General features: G+C 42.6%; 1 protein-coding gene across 5 annotated transcripts in view; it reads left to right on the top strand.

The window, feature by feature from the left end:
• EIF4G1 (eukaryotic translation initiation factor 4 gamma 1) overlaps positions 1-16,135 on the top strand; it is a 92,113-nt gene extending 75,978 nt beyond the window's left edge. For all 5 annotated transcript variants that reach the window (XM_073626616.1, XM_073626615.1, XM_073626614.1 and 2 more), the window contains 10 exons: positions 3,103-3,347; positions 3,462-3,589; positions 3,678-3,850; positions 5,417-5,542; positions 5,635-5,716; positions 5,805-5,903; positions 9,713-9,850; positions 9,944-10,025; positions 13,409-13,549; positions 14,782-16,135. In XM_073626616.1, the coding sequence (XP_073482717.1) occupies positions 3,103-3,347; positions 3,462-3,589; positions 3,678-3,850; positions 5,417-5,542; positions 5,635-5,716; positions 5,805-5,903; positions 9,713-9,850; positions 9,944-10,025; positions 13,409-13,549; positions 14,782-14,972 (1,405 nt within the window). In that variant the 3' untranslated portion in view covers positions 14,973-16,135. The remainder of the gene's footprint in view (positions 1-3,102; positions 3,348-3,461; positions 3,590-3,677; positions 3,851-5,416; positions 5,543-5,634; positions 5,717-5,804; positions 5,904-9,712; positions 9,851-9,943; positions 10,026-13,408; positions 13,550-14,781) is intronic.
• The last annotated feature ends 2,907 nt before the right edge of the window (positions 16,136-19,042 follow it).

Below are 19,042 nucleotides of genomic sequence, written 5' to 3'. Positions count from 1 at the left end.
ACAAAAAGGCAAATAATTGCTACTGTAAGTATTACTTTCACAGTTCTACAGTAAAAAATGAACCCCTTACAGTAGTGATTATCTGCTTTTTTTTATTTTTTATTTTTTTGTACTATAAAGGGCTCATTTTTAGCTTTTTTTTTTTTTTTTTTTTTTTTTTTTTTTATATCCCATTATGTTACTAAATGTCTTAGACCTGGTTCACGTCTATGTTTTTTTTTGGTGCCTTTTGCAGAAACGCACTACATATTTACATGATTTCCTATGGAACAAGTTCACATCTATACTTTTTTCAGCAGCTGCATATTTGTAAAGGGTGAGGGAAATATTCAGAAAAATCTTTGTACATTTGCTGAACGAAAGAATTTTCACTTGTTTTTAACATTCTGTTTTTAAAATGAATGTCAATTCTGAACGAAAACCACATGCTATCTAAAAATTTCTTTAACCAAGAAGTTTTCTATTTCCAATAGTATATACAGTATATTTCTTTTGTCTGTTATGCTCAGAGTGGGATTAAATATTGCTCCCTTACCATATAGTTGGTTATTTTATATTTACCACTGCATAGAGATATTTAAAAATTGCCTTTTTTTTTAAAACTTTACATATTGCCTAAATTATACACCACGCTTTTTTTTTTTTTAATGTTATTAACCGATTAATCGAAACAATAATCGGCCAACTAATCGATTATGAAAATACTGTATTGGCGTATAACACGCACCCCAAGTTTAGGAGGGCATTTTAAGGAAAAAAACTTACATTTAAATGCCCATCAATGCAGCCTCATCAGTGTCCATCTGCAGCCTTGTCCCCCCATTGCAGCCTTGTCCCCCCATTGCAGCCTTGTCCCCCCATTGCAGCCTTGTCCCCCCATTGCAGCCTTGTCCCCCCATTGCAGCCTTGTCCCCCCATTGCAGCCTTGTCCCCCCATTGCAGCCTTGTCCCCCCATTGCAGCCTTGTCCCCCCATTGCAGCCTTGTCCCCCCATTGCAGCCTTGTCCCCCCATTGCAGCCTTGTCCCCCCATTGCAGCCTTGTCCCCCCATTGCAGCCTTGTCCCCCCATTGCAGCCTTGTCCCCCCATTGCAGCCTTGTCCCCCCATTGCAGCCTTGTCCCCCCATTGCAGCCTTGTCCCCCCATTGCAGCCTTGTCCCCCCATTGCAGCCTTGTCCCCCCATTGCAGCCTTGTCCCCCCATTGCAGCCTTGTCCCCCCATTGCAGCCTTGTCCCCCCATTGCAGCCTTGTCCCCCCATTGCAGCCTTGTCCCCCCATTGCAGCCTTGTCCCCCCATTGCAGCCTTGTCCCCCCATTGCAGCCTTGTCCCCCCATTGCAGCCTTGTCCCCCCATTGCAGCCTTGTCCCCCCATTGCAGCCTTGTCCCCCCATTGCAGCCTTGTCCCCCCATTGCAGCCTTGTCCCCCCATTGCAGCCTTGTCCCCCCATTGCAGCCTTGTCCCCCCATTGCAGCCTTGTCCCCCCATTGCAGCCTTGTCCCCCCATTGCAGCCTTGTCCCCCCATTGCAGCCTTGTCCCCCCATTGCAGCCTTGTCCCCCCCATTGCAGCCTTGTCCCCCCATTGCAGCCTTGTCCCCCCATTGCAGCCTTGTCCCCCCATTGCAGCCTTGTCCCCCCATTGCAGCCTTGTCCCCCCATTGCAGCCTTGTCCCCCCATTGCAGCCTTGTCCCCCCATTGCAGCCTTGTCCCCCCATTGCAGCCTTGTCCCCCCATTGCAGCCTTGTCCCCCCATTGCAGCCTTGTCCCCCCATTGCAGCCTTGTCCCCCCATTGCAGCCTTGTCCCCCCATTGCAGCCTTGTCCCCCCATTGCAGCCTTGTCCCCCCATTGCAGCCTTGTCCCCCCATTGCAGCCTTGTCCCCCCATTGCAGCCTTGTCCCCCCATTGCAGCCTTGTCCCCCCATTGCAGCCTTGTCCCCCCATTGCAGCCTTGTCCCCCCATTGCAGCCTTGTCCCCCCATTGCAGCCTTGTCCCCCCATTGCAGCCTTGTCCCCCCATTGCAGCCTTGTCCCCCCATTGCAGCCTTGTCCCCCCATTGCAGCCTTGTCCCCCCATTGCAGCCTTGTCCCCCCATTGCAGCCTTGTCCCCCCATTGCAGCCTTGTCCCCCCATTGCAGCCTTGTCCCCCCATTGCAGCCTTGTCCCCCCATTGCAGCCTTGTCCCCCCATTGCAGCCTTGTCCCCCCATTGCAGCCTTGTCCCCCCATTGCAGCCTTGTCCCCCCATTGCAGCCTTGTCCCCCCATTGCAGCCTTGTCCCCCCATTGCAGCCTTGTCCCCCCATTGCAGCCTTGTCCCCCCATTGCAGCCTTGTCCCCCCATTGCAGCCTTGTCCCCCCATTGCAGCCTTGTCCCCCCATTGCAGCCTTGTCCCCCCATTGCAGCCTTGTCCCCCCATTGCAGCCTTGTCCCCCCATTGCAGCCTTGTCCCCCCATTGCAGCCTTGTCCATGTCCATCTGTAGTCTGTGCATCTTTGAAAAGGGCGCGACCGTTCTTGGCGGCTTTCGGCGGCTCCCGCGGGACTGCGAGAGGCGCCGAGAATGGCCGAAGGCGGGCGAGAGCCGCCGAGAATGGCCGAAGGCGGGCGAGAACGGCGGCGCCATTTTCAAAGCCGCCGAGAAAAGCTAAAAGCCGCTGAGAGCGTCCGAAAAGCTTACAGTCGGCGGGGGATCGGCGTATAACACGCACCCACGATTTTCCCCTGATTTTCAGGGGAAAAAAAGTGCGTGTTATACGCCGATAAATACGGTAATTGTTAGTTGCAGCCCTAGAATGGTGCTGTTAGCTGCTGGCCAACGATTTCCATTCAGCACCCAGTTTTTCAAGCCACATACCCTCAGATTTCTTTTAATACTATAGGACTCATGAGCCCACGAGTGAGGTAATTTTTGGTGTTACTCAGATTGCAAATGTATACTGTTGCCCATAACTGCTGGTGGGGTTAATGCGTACAGTTGGAGGCCCTTCACTGATACAGTAGGAACAGCATGTTTCTAAACTTCACTGAAAGGAATAAATGTAAATATCTACTACAAATCTGTGTGGTCTATATATACTGATCTAACGACTTCTTTTGCAGAGGTAGTTCAAGTCGTGAACGCTCTGAGAAAGATAGAGGAGAACGATTTGATAGACGGGACAGATTCGACAAAGCCGATCTCTTTGAGAGATCTGACCGCTCAGAGCGGTCCCGGGCTGTACTGACAAAGAGGAGTTTTAGCAAGGAGACGGATGATCGCAGTAGAGAGAGAGGGGCACAAATTCCACAAGAAGCCGTGCGAAAAGTAGCTAGTATGACTGAACCCCGAGATCGCAGCAGAGAAAGTAAGTATAGCATTAATTAAGAACTTTTCTTTTTGTGATACTCGTGTGGCATATGCTCCCCTTGGTTGGTCCTGATTGTTGCAATAAGCACATTCGTCATGTCTTTCTGCTTAGTCAAGCGAGAAGCTCCAGCACCAGTGGCTGTTACTGCTGCCTCCTCCAAACCTGCCTTGTCTGAGGAAGAACTCGAAAAAAAATCTAGAGCAATCATAGAAGAGTTTTTACATATCAATGATACAAAGGTAAGGTGCCCATTGATGGAGATATGTATGCCTATCCATCTGTGGTTATTTTTTTTTTTTTCTCTAACACATTTTTGTCTATCTGCAGGAGGCAGTCCAGTGTGTGCAAGAACTAAATAGCCCCACACTGCTTTTCATTTTTGTACGGAATGGCATTGAGTCAACGTTGGAGAGGAGCACTATTGCCCGTGAACACATGGGTCAATTCCTGTATACACTAGTGAAGACTGGCACGTTACCTAGAGAACAGTATTACAAAGGGTAAGTACCAATCAGTTAAGCATCAGGAGTTCTATTTCTGTGACATACAATTTCCAGTATTAATGTGGAATGTTGTATTTCTCATTCATTGGGGGCAAAATAATTCAGGGTTATATTGCCGTCTACATGAAGATTTGGACACTGGCAAACAAAAAAAATATTGCCTGGTATAACTTCTCCCAGCATGCTTTGTTTTTTTCTTTGGTCTCTATATGCAGCTATTCAGTTCAATGTTTCCTCAGCACTAGCTTTGGGGGGCTGTACCCATATCCGCTGAATAAGACATTGCAGGACTAATCTGGAATGTGACCTTCAGGCACTTAGCTCTGTCTTGTGGTTCTTTCCCTACCTGTATGTACTGTTGACCCCGGAGCATTCTCCAGGTTCATGGCCATGGCAAAGACTGAAGTGTGGTTTTGGCTGTCTGCAGTGACCTAGTTGCATCTGGCTGCTTGACCCTCTCCTGCTACTACCTGGATTGGTTGTGACATAAGCTATGTTGCCTCCACCTTGCAGTGCAACATGTCAGATCCTAGACACATGGGGAGCAAACCCTGTGTCTCCAGCTAACAATCTAAGGGTTTTGATGCTGCCTTCAGTGTACAGCCTGAATGGCCTGATACTGGCATCTTATCCTCTGCTTGAGTCTATACCATCTTTTAAGTCTTCCTTAGCTCTGGCTGGCATGGCCCGTTTATCGACTCTGTGCACAGAGAATTACTCCACAATCGTGCAGGAGTTTTTGGGCCAAATAAAAGTCTTGCCTGCTCAATCTGACTGCACAAGTCAAGTGTGCTTCTTTACCTTCTCTTGCAGAATCCTTATCTGATCTGCCAGCAGAATTAGTGGTTTATGGGCCTTTTGCTAGCAAAACACTGAGAGTAGCTTCCTTAAAGGGTATTTAGAGCACATGCCTGCATGGTTTGGGTTGTTGGTCTCCCTTCTCGTTTCCTGTACAAGTCTCCTGTCAGGCTCTTTGGTTAATGTTCAAAGGGCATGCAAAGCGGGTGCTTTTTTCATGCTTGTTTCACAGCTGAATGACGGCATCCCTTTGACACTCCACCCTTGGCAATCATTTCACTTCAGGGAAAGAGTACCCATCCGCTTCAGCAGAAGGCGGCTAGGGTTTACACTAGAGTAGGCCAAAAGTAGTTTTTTCATTACATTCAGGCCTTCACCACCAAAGCCCAGTTCAAGCCTTTCTCCCAGTCTGTCTGTAAACCTTGGACTTCCAAGTTCCCCAGACCAACTAAATCTTCAGCTTGAGGGAACGCCCTCTTTCCAAAGTAGGGAAACATTTGTTGGCCTTTGCAGACAAGCTACTGACCATCACGGCTCTGCTCAGAGCGGAGGGGGAGAACAGAGGTGTTTGATCACTTAGTTCTCACTACTTAGCAAACAGGAGACAGATGCCACATCGGAGTGATGCTGCATCCACCTAGGGTAGTAAAAATGTTGTTTTTTTTTTGTTTTTTTTTTAAGTCGGTACTACTTTTTTATGAGATTCACTTTCACTTTTAAAACTGTAAAGTGTCTTCACTAATAACACCTTTTTCTTATTTACAGAGTGTTGGAAGTACTTGAGGTGGGAGAAGATATGGAGATAGACATCCCTCATATATGGCTTTACTTGGCTGAGCTAATCAGTCCAGTCTTAATCGAAGGAGGAATTCCTATGGGAGAGTTGTTTAGGTAAAAATCAAATGGATCTTGAAGGCATGTTGCCCAATAACCTTTTTGCTCAATTTTCAATATTTTTGATTTTTTTTTTTTTCTTTTTTTAGAGATCTGACAAAGCCTTTAATACCAAATGGAAAGGCTGGCATCCTCCTAGCAGAAATCCTAGGTTTGCAGTGCAAAGGAATGGTGAGTGTCAGTCTTGTTATTAGGTTACTTTTGAAGATTGGCTGGTGTTGGACTGTAAATGTATGAACGTTTTTCTTTTCTATTGTAGTCTCATAAGAAAGCCGGTGCACTCTGGAAAGAATCTGGACTTACCTGGAAGGAGTTCTTGTCAAAGGATCAGGATGTGAACAAGTTTATAACTGATCATGTAAGTATACGGGCTGTCATTTCGTCAACAAAATGAAAATTGGAGCCACTTTTTTCTTTTTTCCCTGGTTTCCTATTACTGCCTTGGTCTATAAGTCAGAGCTGTGGTGATATCCACTTGGTCAACTAATAGAGCCCCAAGACAAAATACAGTAATTTCTAGGCTAGCTTTATAGATCCATAGCCTCATTTACTATCAGGTTCTTCAACAAACATGTTAACCCTATTCTATGCATGTTAAAACTGAAGCTTGAATTCCAGGCAAATACAGAAGTAAATATTTAAGTTCTTGAATTTGACTTGATTTGTCTTTTTGTAATGGCTATGAACAAAATCTTTTAAAACTAGAGAAACATTTGCAGCACTTGGGAGTAATCGGGTATCTTCATTAACATTTGTTGACAAGGGACACGATTGCCTAAAAGTCTGTTGCTATCCGGTAAGAAGCTGGAGTAAGAAAGGGGACCTAGCTGTGTTGCTTGTCTACAATAGAGAAAAGTCAATTCCTCAAAATGGCTGATAGATAAAACCATTCTGTATAAAGCTCCATACCCCTTCTGTCACCAACCGTCTGAAAATTAGCAGCTAGGATGCCATACCTTCACACCAACACAGTTTCTCCAGAATTGTAGTCTCTTTGCCAGAAGAGGCAGTTAAGAGTGCTTGCGATTACCATTATTGACTACAGAACCCTCATTCAGTTATACATCTTCTGCATTGTGTTGAACAAACACGGACAGTCAAGAATGCAATTTAAAGGACAATGCCACAAAAATCTTTGCATCCAAAAGGTCAACATAACGTAACATTACAATTTTTAGAAAACCCCCAGCTCATTCTTTGAAAACAAATGTTTTGTGGTAACCTGTGTGCTAACTATCCACACAGGCAGTTTTGTCATTGTTTTGGCTTTTGTCTAAATCTTTTGATAGGCATGTGGTGTCTGTTGTGTTTGTGTAGGGTGTGAGTTTTTTTTGGAGGTTTCATCCCCCCCCCCCTCTTTACTTACCTGAGCCCTCATTTGATCCAGCGCTGTGCATGTCTGCAGCTCTTCTCTCCCCTCACTTTGGGTCTCGCTGGCTTTGCTGGGGCACTGGGAGCCATTGGCTCCTAGTGCTATCAATCTAAACCAGTGATGGGGGGTGGGGCCCAGTTTTGCTGTTCGTGTCAATGGACTCAGTAGTGTGGGCTTGGGTGCGAGCACGTACAAGTGCCCCCATGGGAAGCGGCTTCCCATGGTGGCACTGGACAGGGGAGGGCCCAGGAGCGCCAGCTGGGGACCTGAAAAAAAGGCTCATGTCCGCTCTGTACCTCCATTGCACAGAGCAGGTAAGTATAGAGATGTTTGTTAAAAAATTACAATCAATTTAAGTTTTTGCTAGTGTCCTAGAAGGTTGGATGTCTGTTCATCTCCAATGTAATTTTTGCTAGCCTTCTAACTAGTTTTTGGGTCCTCTTCAAATCTCCTGCAGTTCTGTCAGGTGAGGCTGGCTGAGGCCTCCCTCATGTCCTTCCTGGGCTTTCTGTCTCTGCCAAGGTACTGAAACAATCTGCCCTTAATGGCTCTAAGTGTTCCTTGACACCATCTGCAGTAGAGTCTGCCTGTGATCCTCCTGAGCCCTTACTGTCCTCTCCTGAAGAGTTTTGACATTGTGCTATCCGCTAGTGATTTTTCAAGGGGTTTTCTCAAACTTGATTAGTGCAATATCCTGCATTTGAAGGATCAGTCTGGTGTTCAGGCTTGGGGTCTTTGGATCTCATTCGGCTGCTAAGACCTACTCATTACTCCAGCTGTTTGAGTTGTGCCTTTTGAGGACTGGAAACTCCCATAAGGATCCTGGGCTGATCTTAAAAGTGTATTGGAGCTCAACCTTCTAACAGGGAGCTCATAAATCGGTGGTCTCTTCCCACCATGGATGCACCAATTAGCCATGGTTACAAGCACAGAGGTGTTCTCACCTTTTGGGATTTTACTGACCGTAAAATTCTCTCCTCCAGATCCCAGTTTGGATTTACTGGAGTGGCTCTCCACTGTGTTTTGATGGTGACCTTATCCTGTCAAACTGTGTCAGAATCAATGGACCCTTTTAAATGGAACCCCTCCCATGACTAGCACAGGTTATCTGGTTATGGAGTGATTGGAACAAATGCCTGGAGTCTTGTGCTTCAGTTGTAATGGCTTGTTGCATAAACCTAAACTTATGTCTTGCATGGGACTTGTGTTACTATAGCTGAGAGCACTTGGGCTGCTTGCTTGGGACACAGATATGTCCAGGGAGCATTTAAATCGGTTGCCCTTCAAGGGACATTGTTTCTTTGTACTGACTCTTGACACATTGATTTGCAATGGCATCTGACACCATGGCACAGAACAGTTTATTGGCAGGAGATCTGTAAAATGGTCACAGGAACCTCCCTCTTCTACTGCAGTCATTGCAGGTAGGTGCTAAAAGCCTGTTTACTTATTTAGACTGTTGGGGTCACACCAGGCAAATTTCACTTGCAGAGACCTCAGTTTCACATCCCTTTCCATGCACATTTCAATGTGTTTGTTTTTATTCACGTTGACCTCAGTTTTCATGCGCTTCAGTTGTGTCCTGTTCAAACCAATGTTGATTTCATGCCTTTTTTTTTTTTTTCTTCTCCCTGTGCAGTAAACTGCATACACGTTGCAGATTCCTGCGCAGAAAAAATCCACACGCTGTGGGGTGAACTGGGCACATAGAGAACCATTGTTTTCTTTGGGCCCTTGCAAAACGTGTGCAGAAAAAAATTAACGTCTCTGCACCATGGTGTGAACGAGCCCTTTAGAGATCTCCGACATTTGATAGTCTCTTAAATGTTATGGTCTAGTTCAGCCTTTTTCAACCAGGGTGCCTTGAGGTGTCTTCAGGGGTGCTTTGGCAAAATGCCTAAAAATGACCCAAATATTGTATACAAGCCAACGTGTGGATGAAGCTTGCATTTTTAGTTACACAAAGTTTTCATTGTGCACAATAAGAATATTCTATTTGCTAGAGTCCTAACAACCAATGGTGTCATCAGTTGATATGAAGGATGTCAGTTGCTTGCATAGCATCCTTGTTTGACCCTCCCTTGCCCCTCTCCATCAGCTTTGGGGTCACATTAGCTGAATGGAGAAAAACTTGGAGAAGAGAAACGTTGGAATGCTATTTAGTGCCAGTTTGCAAAAGTGTATTCACTTCTATGTTGGGTGTCCTATGTGTATTGCTGTTGCTGTGTTATGTAAAACTATCAGAATATTTTTTACATTTTAGAATGGGGTGCCTCGAGACTGACCATTTTTAAAGGGTGCCTTGACTGTAAAAAGGTTGAAAAGCACTGGTCTAGTTCATGGCTGTTGCCCCCCTCAGTCAGGCTGCTCTGGGGCATTCCAATTGTAATAGAATTCCTGTGTCCTGTATTGTACTCCACAATATGGAATTTACAGGCAAGTCAAAATTCCTATTTTATATATACCTTGTTGTCATATAGTCCATTGCGGGACACTGGTCCCTGCCCTCTGTATTTTCTCCGGCCCCATGTATTGGTTTCTCACAAAACTGAGGCATCCTGGGTAGAGGAGGGCTTTTATGGGTGACTGGCTTACTGTTTTTCTGTTTGCCAGGGTCTCAACCTGCTGTAGTCAACATAACTCAACTGTAATAGAATTCCTGTGTCCCTCAATGGACTGCAAGAAACATTTACAGTAAAAACAAATCTTAGTTTTCTCTTACAGCTTTTTTTTTTCCCAGTGGTAATCAAAATCTTCCTTAAGCCACAAACTAAACTTTTGCTTTTTCTGTGTAGAAACTGGAGTACACCCTGGGTGATGAGACGGAAACGCCTAGCAAGGAAGATCTTTCACCAGCAGAGCTAGAAAAAGTCCTTACAAGACTATTGAAAGAGAATAACAGTAGCAACCAAAAGATATTCGACTGGATCGAAGTAAGAATACAAAATGACTTCAGTTTTTTTTTTGTAGCCAACATCAAGCTTTGTTCAGTTTTAATATCCACTTTTTTTTCTGTTTACCAACAGGCCAACTTAACTGACCAACAGTTGGCATCCAACGCGTTTGTCCGGACACTAATGAGTACCGTGTGCCACTCTGCCATTATTTGTAAGTTTGAAAAGTTTTGAAATTCTAAATATGTATTAAAAGGAATGTACTAGGTAATTTTGGTGAGCACTTTTACAAAATACATTTTTCTTTTTAGCTTTCCTTTCTTGCATTTTAATTTACTTTATTAAATAATGTTACACCTGTATTTAGGGTTTAGCGTGTAACCTGTTACTATACATCACCCCTGTGACAGCAGGCAGGGGTTCTGCTCTATCCACTCACTGACAACACATTTTAAAAAAAAATTTTTTAAAAATGCGGCTGTGTGGGCTTCAGCCTGGGCAGCTGTATCATTCATTCAGATCTGTGAATAAATGAACTAAAAGTCCCATCTGCAACCGTTGCAGATTACTTGTAGTTTTCAATGAACTACTAGGGTGCTCATCAGCTCCTTCATAGTTCACCAACACTTTCTGCAGGTTAGTAACTGCCTGCCCATATGGAGGCCCTTGTACTGTGATTCAGAACAAGGGCAGCTGTAACTGATTAGCTCTGACGCTAGGTGGGAGCACAGCAAATGGCACACTGGCTTTCCTGGTGGTGGAGGTCCTGCAGCTGATCTTAAATTTATTAAATCGGGGGGGTTCTCCCGTTTACAACAAATATATATTTGACATATTATGTCAAATGTTTAACAATCACAAACCTGTGATAATTTTCGTTATCCTGCTAATTCTCTGCACAAACCCGACTTGGTTTTTATCCTGTATTTACATTCATATTTTAAATGGGTATTTTTTTCTAGGGTGCATAGCAATGCAATATGAATAGCAAATTTATGAAAACTAAGCCATTGTGCGACACTCTGGATATGTTGGGAGCCTACACTTGAGGCCCACTATATTTATGAAGCACCACATTTTAACAACTGTTGGGAAATCCACTTCACAGTTGTATTACAGTGCAAGAGCGCTTACATTGTGAAAATAAGCAGTGAAACACAATCCTCATTTGTGCAGTGTTGTAATGATTCTGAAATATTGCCAGTCATTTTTTCTCCTTACATTTTCAGATTCTACCCCCGAAACAATGCTTTAAAACCTTTTAAAGTGGTTGTAAAGTCTTGGTTTTTTTTTATTTATTTATTTTTTTGTTTAAACATGTTATACTAAGCTGCTCTATGAAATGGTTTTGCACAGAGTAGCCTGGATCCTCCTCTTGTCGGGTCCCTCTTCAGTGCTCCTGGCCCTTCCCTCCTGTTGAGTGCCCCTCACAGCAAGCAGCTTGCTATGGGGGCACCCGAGTCACAGCTCCATGTGCCCATTCAGACACAGAGCTGCAGCCTGCCCCACTTCTTTTCTCTTCTCATTGGCTGGCTGACTGACTTTGTCTCCTGCATTTTTCAGTATCGGAGGAGGGGTTGGAGAGCTGCAGTTAGAGATCTGAGACACTGTTGGGGTTTATTTACTAAAGCTAGAGAGGGCAATAGTCACAATGCTGAAGATAAACCAATAAACTTCCAGGTTTTTTTTTGCTATAGCTTAATTAAACAAGCTGAGGTTAGAAACTCATTGGTTTCTCTGCAGAATTGCGACTAATTTTGCCCTCTCTAGCTTTACTAAATCCTGTGAGAGAGCTGATTGCAGGAAAGGAACACTCTCTTCATACAACAGAACTGTGTTGTGAATAAACAAGCTGTGTGCTGAGCTCTCTTCCCTGACACAAATTTTACCTCGTGTTGGGAAAACTTCTCAGAAGTGACTCGTGCTGATAACAGGAGCGAAGCACCAGAGAGAAACACCACCTAGAGCAGGGGTGTCAAACTGGTGGCCCTCCAGCTGCTGCAGAACTAAAAGTCCCATTATACCTCTGCCTGTAGGAGTCATGCTTGTAACTCAGCCTTGCAATGCCTCATGAGACTTGTAGTTCTGCAGCAGCTGGAGTTTGACACCTGTGACCTAGAGCTTTGGAGAGCGATGAGTAAAAACACTACAGATATACAGTATCTCACAAAAGTGAGTACACCCCTCACATTTTTGTAAATCTTTTATTATACCTTTTAATGTGACACTGAAGACATTACACTTTGCTACAAAGTGAGTGTACAGCTTGTATAACAGTGTAAATTTGCTGTTCCCTCAAAATAACTCAACACACAGCCATTTTCTATACTGCCGGCATCCAAAGTGAGTACACCCCTTAGTGAAAATGTCCATATTGGGCCCAAAGTGTCAATATTTTATCTGGCCAGCATTATTTTCCAGCACTGCCTTAACCCTCTTGGGCATGGAGTTCACCAGAGCTTCACAGGTTGCCACTGGAGTCCTCTTCCACTCCTCCATGACAACATCACAGAGCTGGTGGATATTAGAGACCTTGCGCTCCTCCACCTTCTGTTTGAGGATGCCCCTCAGATGCGCAATAAGATTTAGGCCTGGAAACATGCTTGGCCAGTTCATCATGGGGTCGTTAATGTTGGAATACTGCCCTGCGGCCAAGTCTCCGAAGGGAGGGGGATCATGCACTGCTTCAGTATGTCAAAGTACATGTTGGCATTCATGGTTCCCTCAGGGAACTGTAGCTCCCCAGTGCTGGCAGCACCCATGCAGTCACAGACCATAACATGCCCACTACCATGCTTCACTGTAGCAAAGACGCACTTGTCTTTTGGTACTCCTCACCTGGTTGCCACCACACACACTTGACACCATCTGAACTAAATAAGTTTAGGCCTGTTCTGAGTGGATCCTGTCCTGTTAAACCGCTGTATGGTCTTGGACACTGTGCTGCAGCTCATTTTCAGGGTCTTGGCGATCTCCTTATAGCCTAGGCCATCTTTATGTTGAGCAACAATTTTTTTTTTTTTTTTTTTTTTTTTTTTTCTCCTTGGTTCCTCAGAGTAATTTGCCATGAGGTGCCATGAGAGTGTGAGAGCGATAACACCAAATTTCACACCTGTTCCCCATTCACACCTGAGACCTTGTAACACTGAGTCACATGACACGGGAGGGAAAATGGCTAAATGGGCCCTATTTGGACATTTTCACTTAGGGGTGTACTTTTGTTGCTAGCGGTTTAGACAATGGCGGCTGTGTGTGTGGCGTTATTTTGAGGGGACAGCAAAGCTGTACACTCACTACTTTTACATGGTAGCAAAGTGTCATTTCTTCAGTGTTGTCACATGAAAAGATATAATATATGTACAAAAAATGTGAGGGGGTCTACTCACTTTTGTGAGATGCTGTATGTTTTTCGTTCAGATTTCATGACTGAGGTTTACAACCACTTTAACTATTATTTATGCTGATTTATTTATTATTCTGATATGTTTGTTTTTGTTTTTTAAATCCTTGCAACCACACATTCGTTTTTAAGTTTCAATTTTAACCTTTTTTTAATTTCATTTATTTTTTTTTTCCACCCCCCACCCCCCCCCACAGTTGACAATCCCTATAAAGTGGATGTTAATGTGATTCACAACAGAGCGAAGTTACTTCATAAATACCTAAATAGCGAAGCAAAGGAATTGCAGGCATTGTATTCGCTACAAGCACTAGTTGTTAAACTAGATCAACCTCCAAGTAAGTGTCAATCTGATTTTTTTTTTTTTTTTTCTAGCTATACAGTCATTGGCGATTTATGTCTGCATGCAAATGTATAGTAGGTGTTAGGCCTCATTTACATTTGCATGGTCAAACCTGTGATTAAATATCTTTTAAACAAGATTTCTAAGCGCATATAAATATATGTAATGATTTTTCAAGTGCCATTCACACTAGGCGTTTGAGTGAGTTTAGGTGCGATCAGTTTAGCTGCATTTCGAGAAATAATTGTGTGTGTGCCCATGATCTAATTAACAACGCCAGACTTGCCTAAACCTGCTTTAAACCTGAAAATCTAAAAGCAGGGGCATTTTTTTTTTTTATCTAGGTAGCATAATTATTAAACACAGGATTGTCAGTGTGAATGAGGCCTTGGCGCTATATATTTGATGGTGTCCTTGATATTTCTTGCTAGTATTTTAACAACATAATTTATGTATTTACATGTATATTAGAATGCATTTGATATGTTTATATTAAAACAAAAAAACAACTTCAAACTTGGTATACTGTTGACTTATTCAAAGAAGTCTACCTCCAGGTTCTAGTGAACTTTGTTTGGACCAAGCTGGTCCAAACAAACTATTTTCTTACAAATGTGCTGCAGTTGTCAGCACTATGTAGCCTTAGCTAAAGTATTGAGAGCTTTTTTCTAGCAGCAGGAGTAGGACTTCCAGTCCTGCTCCAGGAGAAAAATGGAGTCGAGCTGAGTGCAGTTAAGCTTTTCATAGGAAGATTTGTGTTTTCTGAATGAATGCAAGACTTCCTATGAGTCACTGAGGTGGAGAGGCAGGTGGATGTCACAATCTCAGCAGTGATAATCCCAACTCAGTTGTTTTGGGAGCAGGACAAAGTCCCTGTGCCACTGCTGGAACGCAGTGCTTGTATACGGTATGTAGCTGTGGCTACATACAGTTCTTACAGTGCTGATAGTCGTTGCATGTGTTAGTGAAATAGTTTTGGACCAGCTTGGTCCAAATTAACTAGTTAAATTTCACTCAAACATGGAGTTCGGCTTTAATGCTCATTTCTGATCTTTGTCATCTGAGATTTGCATCTTGTGTTTGGCAGACTAGAAGGCGATTGTGTTTTCTTCTGGAAAGCACAATTCACAATATTTTGAACTGACTATATATATAATATAGTCATTATAATATAATATATATATATAATATAATATATAATTTTTTTTTTTTTTTTTTCTCCTGCAGATCTGCTGCGAATGTTTTTTGATGCCCTGTATGATGAGGACGTCATAAAAGAGGAACCTTTCTACAAGTGGGAATCCAGCAAGGACCCAGCAGAGCAGCAGGGAAAAGGAGTAGCTCTAAAATCTGTAACAGCCTTCTTTACATGGCTGCGGGAAGCAGAAGATGAATCCGATACCGATCACAAGGACTGAAACAAATTTGCCCATATGCTTGCTCTTGGTTTTCACTGGGGCTTCCATTTTTTTTCTCCCCTCATTCCCCTGCTGACTTTTTAACAGAAATACATAAATCCCAATGATTTTGCATTTGCGAGAGAGTTTTGACTCCTTGAGTAATGAAGACTGGCAGAGGGTAGGAGGTAGCCTGACACACAGCATTGAAAGGCAGAAAGCCTGCCATGTGTGGGCTGTTGAAAGAGAATGTTGGCACATGGGGTGTACACAAGCTTTTTTTGTTTGTTTCTGTTTTTTCCTTTTTTGAGGGGTTTTTTTTTTTTTTTTCCTTTGTTGAAGGGTTTTTTTTTTTTTTTTTGTTTTTTTTTTGGGGGGTTTCACTATAATTAAAAGAAAAAAAAAAGTACATGAGGTATTGCAACTGCTGAAGGATGAGTGGAAAGCTGTGCCCAACCTTCCCCCTGCCCTCCATTACACAGGTTGGGGCACATGCACAATTTTCACTTGTGGAAATATGATTTTTAAAAGGGCGTGTGAAGCCTACATGCTTCAGTGGGACGGAGCACCTGAGCTTCTCTAATGCTCTTTATGGCTGAAATATAGATATATAAATATATATATAAATATATATAATTATTACAAATTCTTTTGATTTGAAGTGGCAACAAGCTATTTTCAGATCATGCTCCTTTGTCCATCTTATGATGGAGTTCAGGACACCGGCGAATGTTTGTGTTTTTTTTTTTTTTTTTTTTCTTTGTGTGTTGGTTTTTTTTTTTTTTTTTTTTTTTTTTTTTAAAATGATCCGATGAACTTCTAATTGATCTGTAATGATCGAAACAGATGGATGCTCGATTACCAACAGCTGAATTTTTTTTTTTTTTTTTTTTTTAAACTCCTCTCTTCCTTGGAGTCAGAAATTTATTTTATTTCAAATGCAATCACCATGTGTTGGAAAGAGGCATCTCTCAACCCTAGCAAATTCTGTATTTATAGAGAAAGCAAAGCCTTTTGGTTATTTGTCCTTCCAAAATTTTTTGGAGGTTCTTGTAATTATTAAACCAAGAAAGAATGAAATTTGTAAATACTTTTTGCTTTCTTTATTAAGTATTTAAATGATTCTGACTTACAAATCCCACCAAAACCTCTTTTCACAGAAACTGGAATAAATAAGAACCTTATATGATGTGTCTTGTTTTCTGTGTCCACAAAATTGGCTGTAATGTCCCCCATCTGTATCAACAAGGCTGGGGAGCAGTCTCCATATTGCTTACATCACAAGCGTAATCTCTTCTAATTGATGTATGCTGTAATTGTTTATGCTGGCAAGTATATGCTTCCAGAGATTATATACACTTGTAGAATTGTGAATAATATGAAAGATGTACAGGCTTGAAACTTGAACATTTAGCATTTAAGGTGTGTTTTTTTTTTTTTCTCCCAATCTCTATGATTAGGGTCATAAATTATGCTATTGTACCCAAGTAAAATGCAACCTAAAGCATCACAATACCTCTTTGTTATTAATAGCACCTACTAAACACACAATTTCATCACACAATAAGTATCTTCTAGTTTATAAACACATTATGGTGTTATTTCCAAGGTGAAATAAAGTTGAGACTATCATTCTTACATGAGGTTTAGAGCTGAACCCCACTTGGCTATCTGCAAAATTGTTGCCTCCAACAGTGTTAGGCTTGGTTCACATATATGTGAATGGGATGCAATTTGAATTGCATCCCATTTACATAACATGTGAACCAGATCGGCTTTCAATGGAGCCGGCTCACATAAATGTGGGCCATTTGCGGTGCGAATTTTAAAAGGATACTGTGCATTTTTCACACTTGAACCACTGAATGGAAATCACATCGGACAATGCACCAGAACGGAATCCTCATATATGTGAACCCAGCCTTACTGCATTTTTGATATATGGAATGGCTGATATAAAGACGGTGTTAAAATTATATTTATTATGAAATTAGGGCCTGCAGTTCGTTCAGATCTACAGTTTGACTCCTGCTGTTCCAGCCACCTTTTCATGTTTTATACTTATACAGGCAAATATTCTGGTTCAAGGTCCACTCTAACAAAAGGTTATGTTTGTTTTGGGCAAGCCATGGTGATCTGGATTGTGCATCAGCATATGTCCTGAGATTTACAATGCAGAGATTTCTCAACCGTAATCTGTCCCTCATACCTTCCCATTTCATCTACAGATCCTAATGAAGGTGTCACTGTTGTATCTGTTATGAAGCACACCACGACTGGACCTATTTATAAATGAAGGGCCAGAAGCAGTTTTGTGTCTTTAAAATAGCACAAACTATTGAAATTTCCTTTCTGAACTGCATAAACTCAGTTTGGGGAGGGGAAATAGAATATTGTAGGAAAATAGAATACTAGGGGAAATTTGGGCTTTCTTTGCATACGTCCTTCTGAAAGGTAGTGGTTTAGTTATCCTGGTCCAGATCTAGAGTTCTGTGTTCACTTGGTCATGCTTGTTCCAGACCAGTAACGTAAGCGTATTAAAGCAAGGAGGTAGTAATTTGCATTTTCAGAAACGACAGCCTCCATACGTCTCTCAGCAGAAAAAAAAAAGCGAAAGTTTTGATTGCAGCATATGCGGTATGGCCATGCCACATATATACTTCTATAGATGGCAGAGGTTTTTGTGCTGAAAGTGTGTTTCTAGCACAGTGACTGAGTCAATTGCATTCACTTGCTCGGGCAGACCTTGCTCATGGGGCATAATAGGCCCACTCAAAGGAATGGCAGGGTGGGAAAGGGTCTAAAGTGCAGTGGCAACCAGATTTTAGCTTAATGTATTCCCACGTAACAGATTTCATGGTTACTATGAATTGCTCCATTTGGCGCATAAGGTTTTCTTCTGATTTGTTGCTTTAAGCAGACCTTGCATCAAAATGCTAACTCTTCCTACCTTATAGATCTCCTTCTAGCAAAATAAATGTAAAGTTTGAGAGGAAAAAAAAAAGCATTCAAAAATAAAAAATACTTCCCTTACACCAGGCTTCTGATGAGTTTCCTTAGACAAAATGAATGCTGCTGAGCCTTATCCTAGCAAAGCTGAAGATTCCAAATCTCACAAGATGCTTCTGTATAGTGCTGGAGTGCCTCCTCACAAGATCTGGGATCTTTTGTATTTCCTGAACCCTGGGAGAATGCTCAAGGACATCACTGGTACAACACACCAAAAGCAGCTGGAAGCTTGTGGTAAAAAGTGAGAAACCGTACATGACACACAAGTTGATTTTTAGATCATGAGCTATATGCCACTAACTTCAGGTGATTGGCAAAGGCTTTGCTGGAAACCACCCAGAATACCCATATAACTGCCCACTTTGTGAGGCTCCAGTTTTTTGCTAGTTTCCATTGGTATAGACCCCTTCTGCTATTGGAGAGACTACTATATTTTACCAGTTTTTGTTTGTTCTTTAGCTGACACTCAAAATCTGACTCTCTTATGGCTCAGTAGCAGTTTCCCTTGATGTACATCTTTGGAACTATACCCACACCTCGGTAGCGGGGCTGACCTTTTTAACGTATGACTATGTATGGCACTGAATCCTGCACACCTGGGTATGTGGTGCTGAGTGTGTTAGCTGCAGCCTGCTATACAGGTCCAGGGCTGTGATCCATTCCCTATGGCACCCAAACCCTGAAGATCTCTTCAGGGGTATATCCACAGTGACAGGCGAAGCCTGGACCTGAGATGTGGAATAAGGTAAGAGGGTTTCCCTGTACCTTTTTACATATTGGTTCTTGGCTACACATATCTTGTTAGATTATTATATGGATATGTAGTAGATCCTACACTATATCCTTGTAACCTCTAAGACATACTGCAGTGCTAGGCACACAATTGGTTTTGAAGAGTTAGGTTATGGTGAAAAAAACATTTTACATGCTTTTACCCATTTATTATCTTGCTCACTTGGCCTTATAAGCAACATTATAACCTTTATCTATGTAAAATTGGCGGTAGTCTTTTCAATCTCACTACTGGAAGTTCCTCTGGCTATTGACATGCTCATAAGACCCCGTGATTGTGCACTTCTGGC

The sequence above is a fragment of the Aquarana catesbeiana genome, linkage group LG04 (genome assembly GCF_042186555.1).
Source record: "Aquarana catesbeiana isolate 2022-GZ linkage group LG04, ASM4218655v1, whole genome shotgun sequence".
Taxonomy (NCBI): domain Eukaryota; kingdom Metazoa; phylum Chordata; class Amphibia; order Anura; family Ranidae; genus Aquarana; species Aquarana catesbeiana.
Note: the sequence above shows the minus strand (reverse complement) of the source record. Positions and strands in the feature narration are given on the sequence as shown.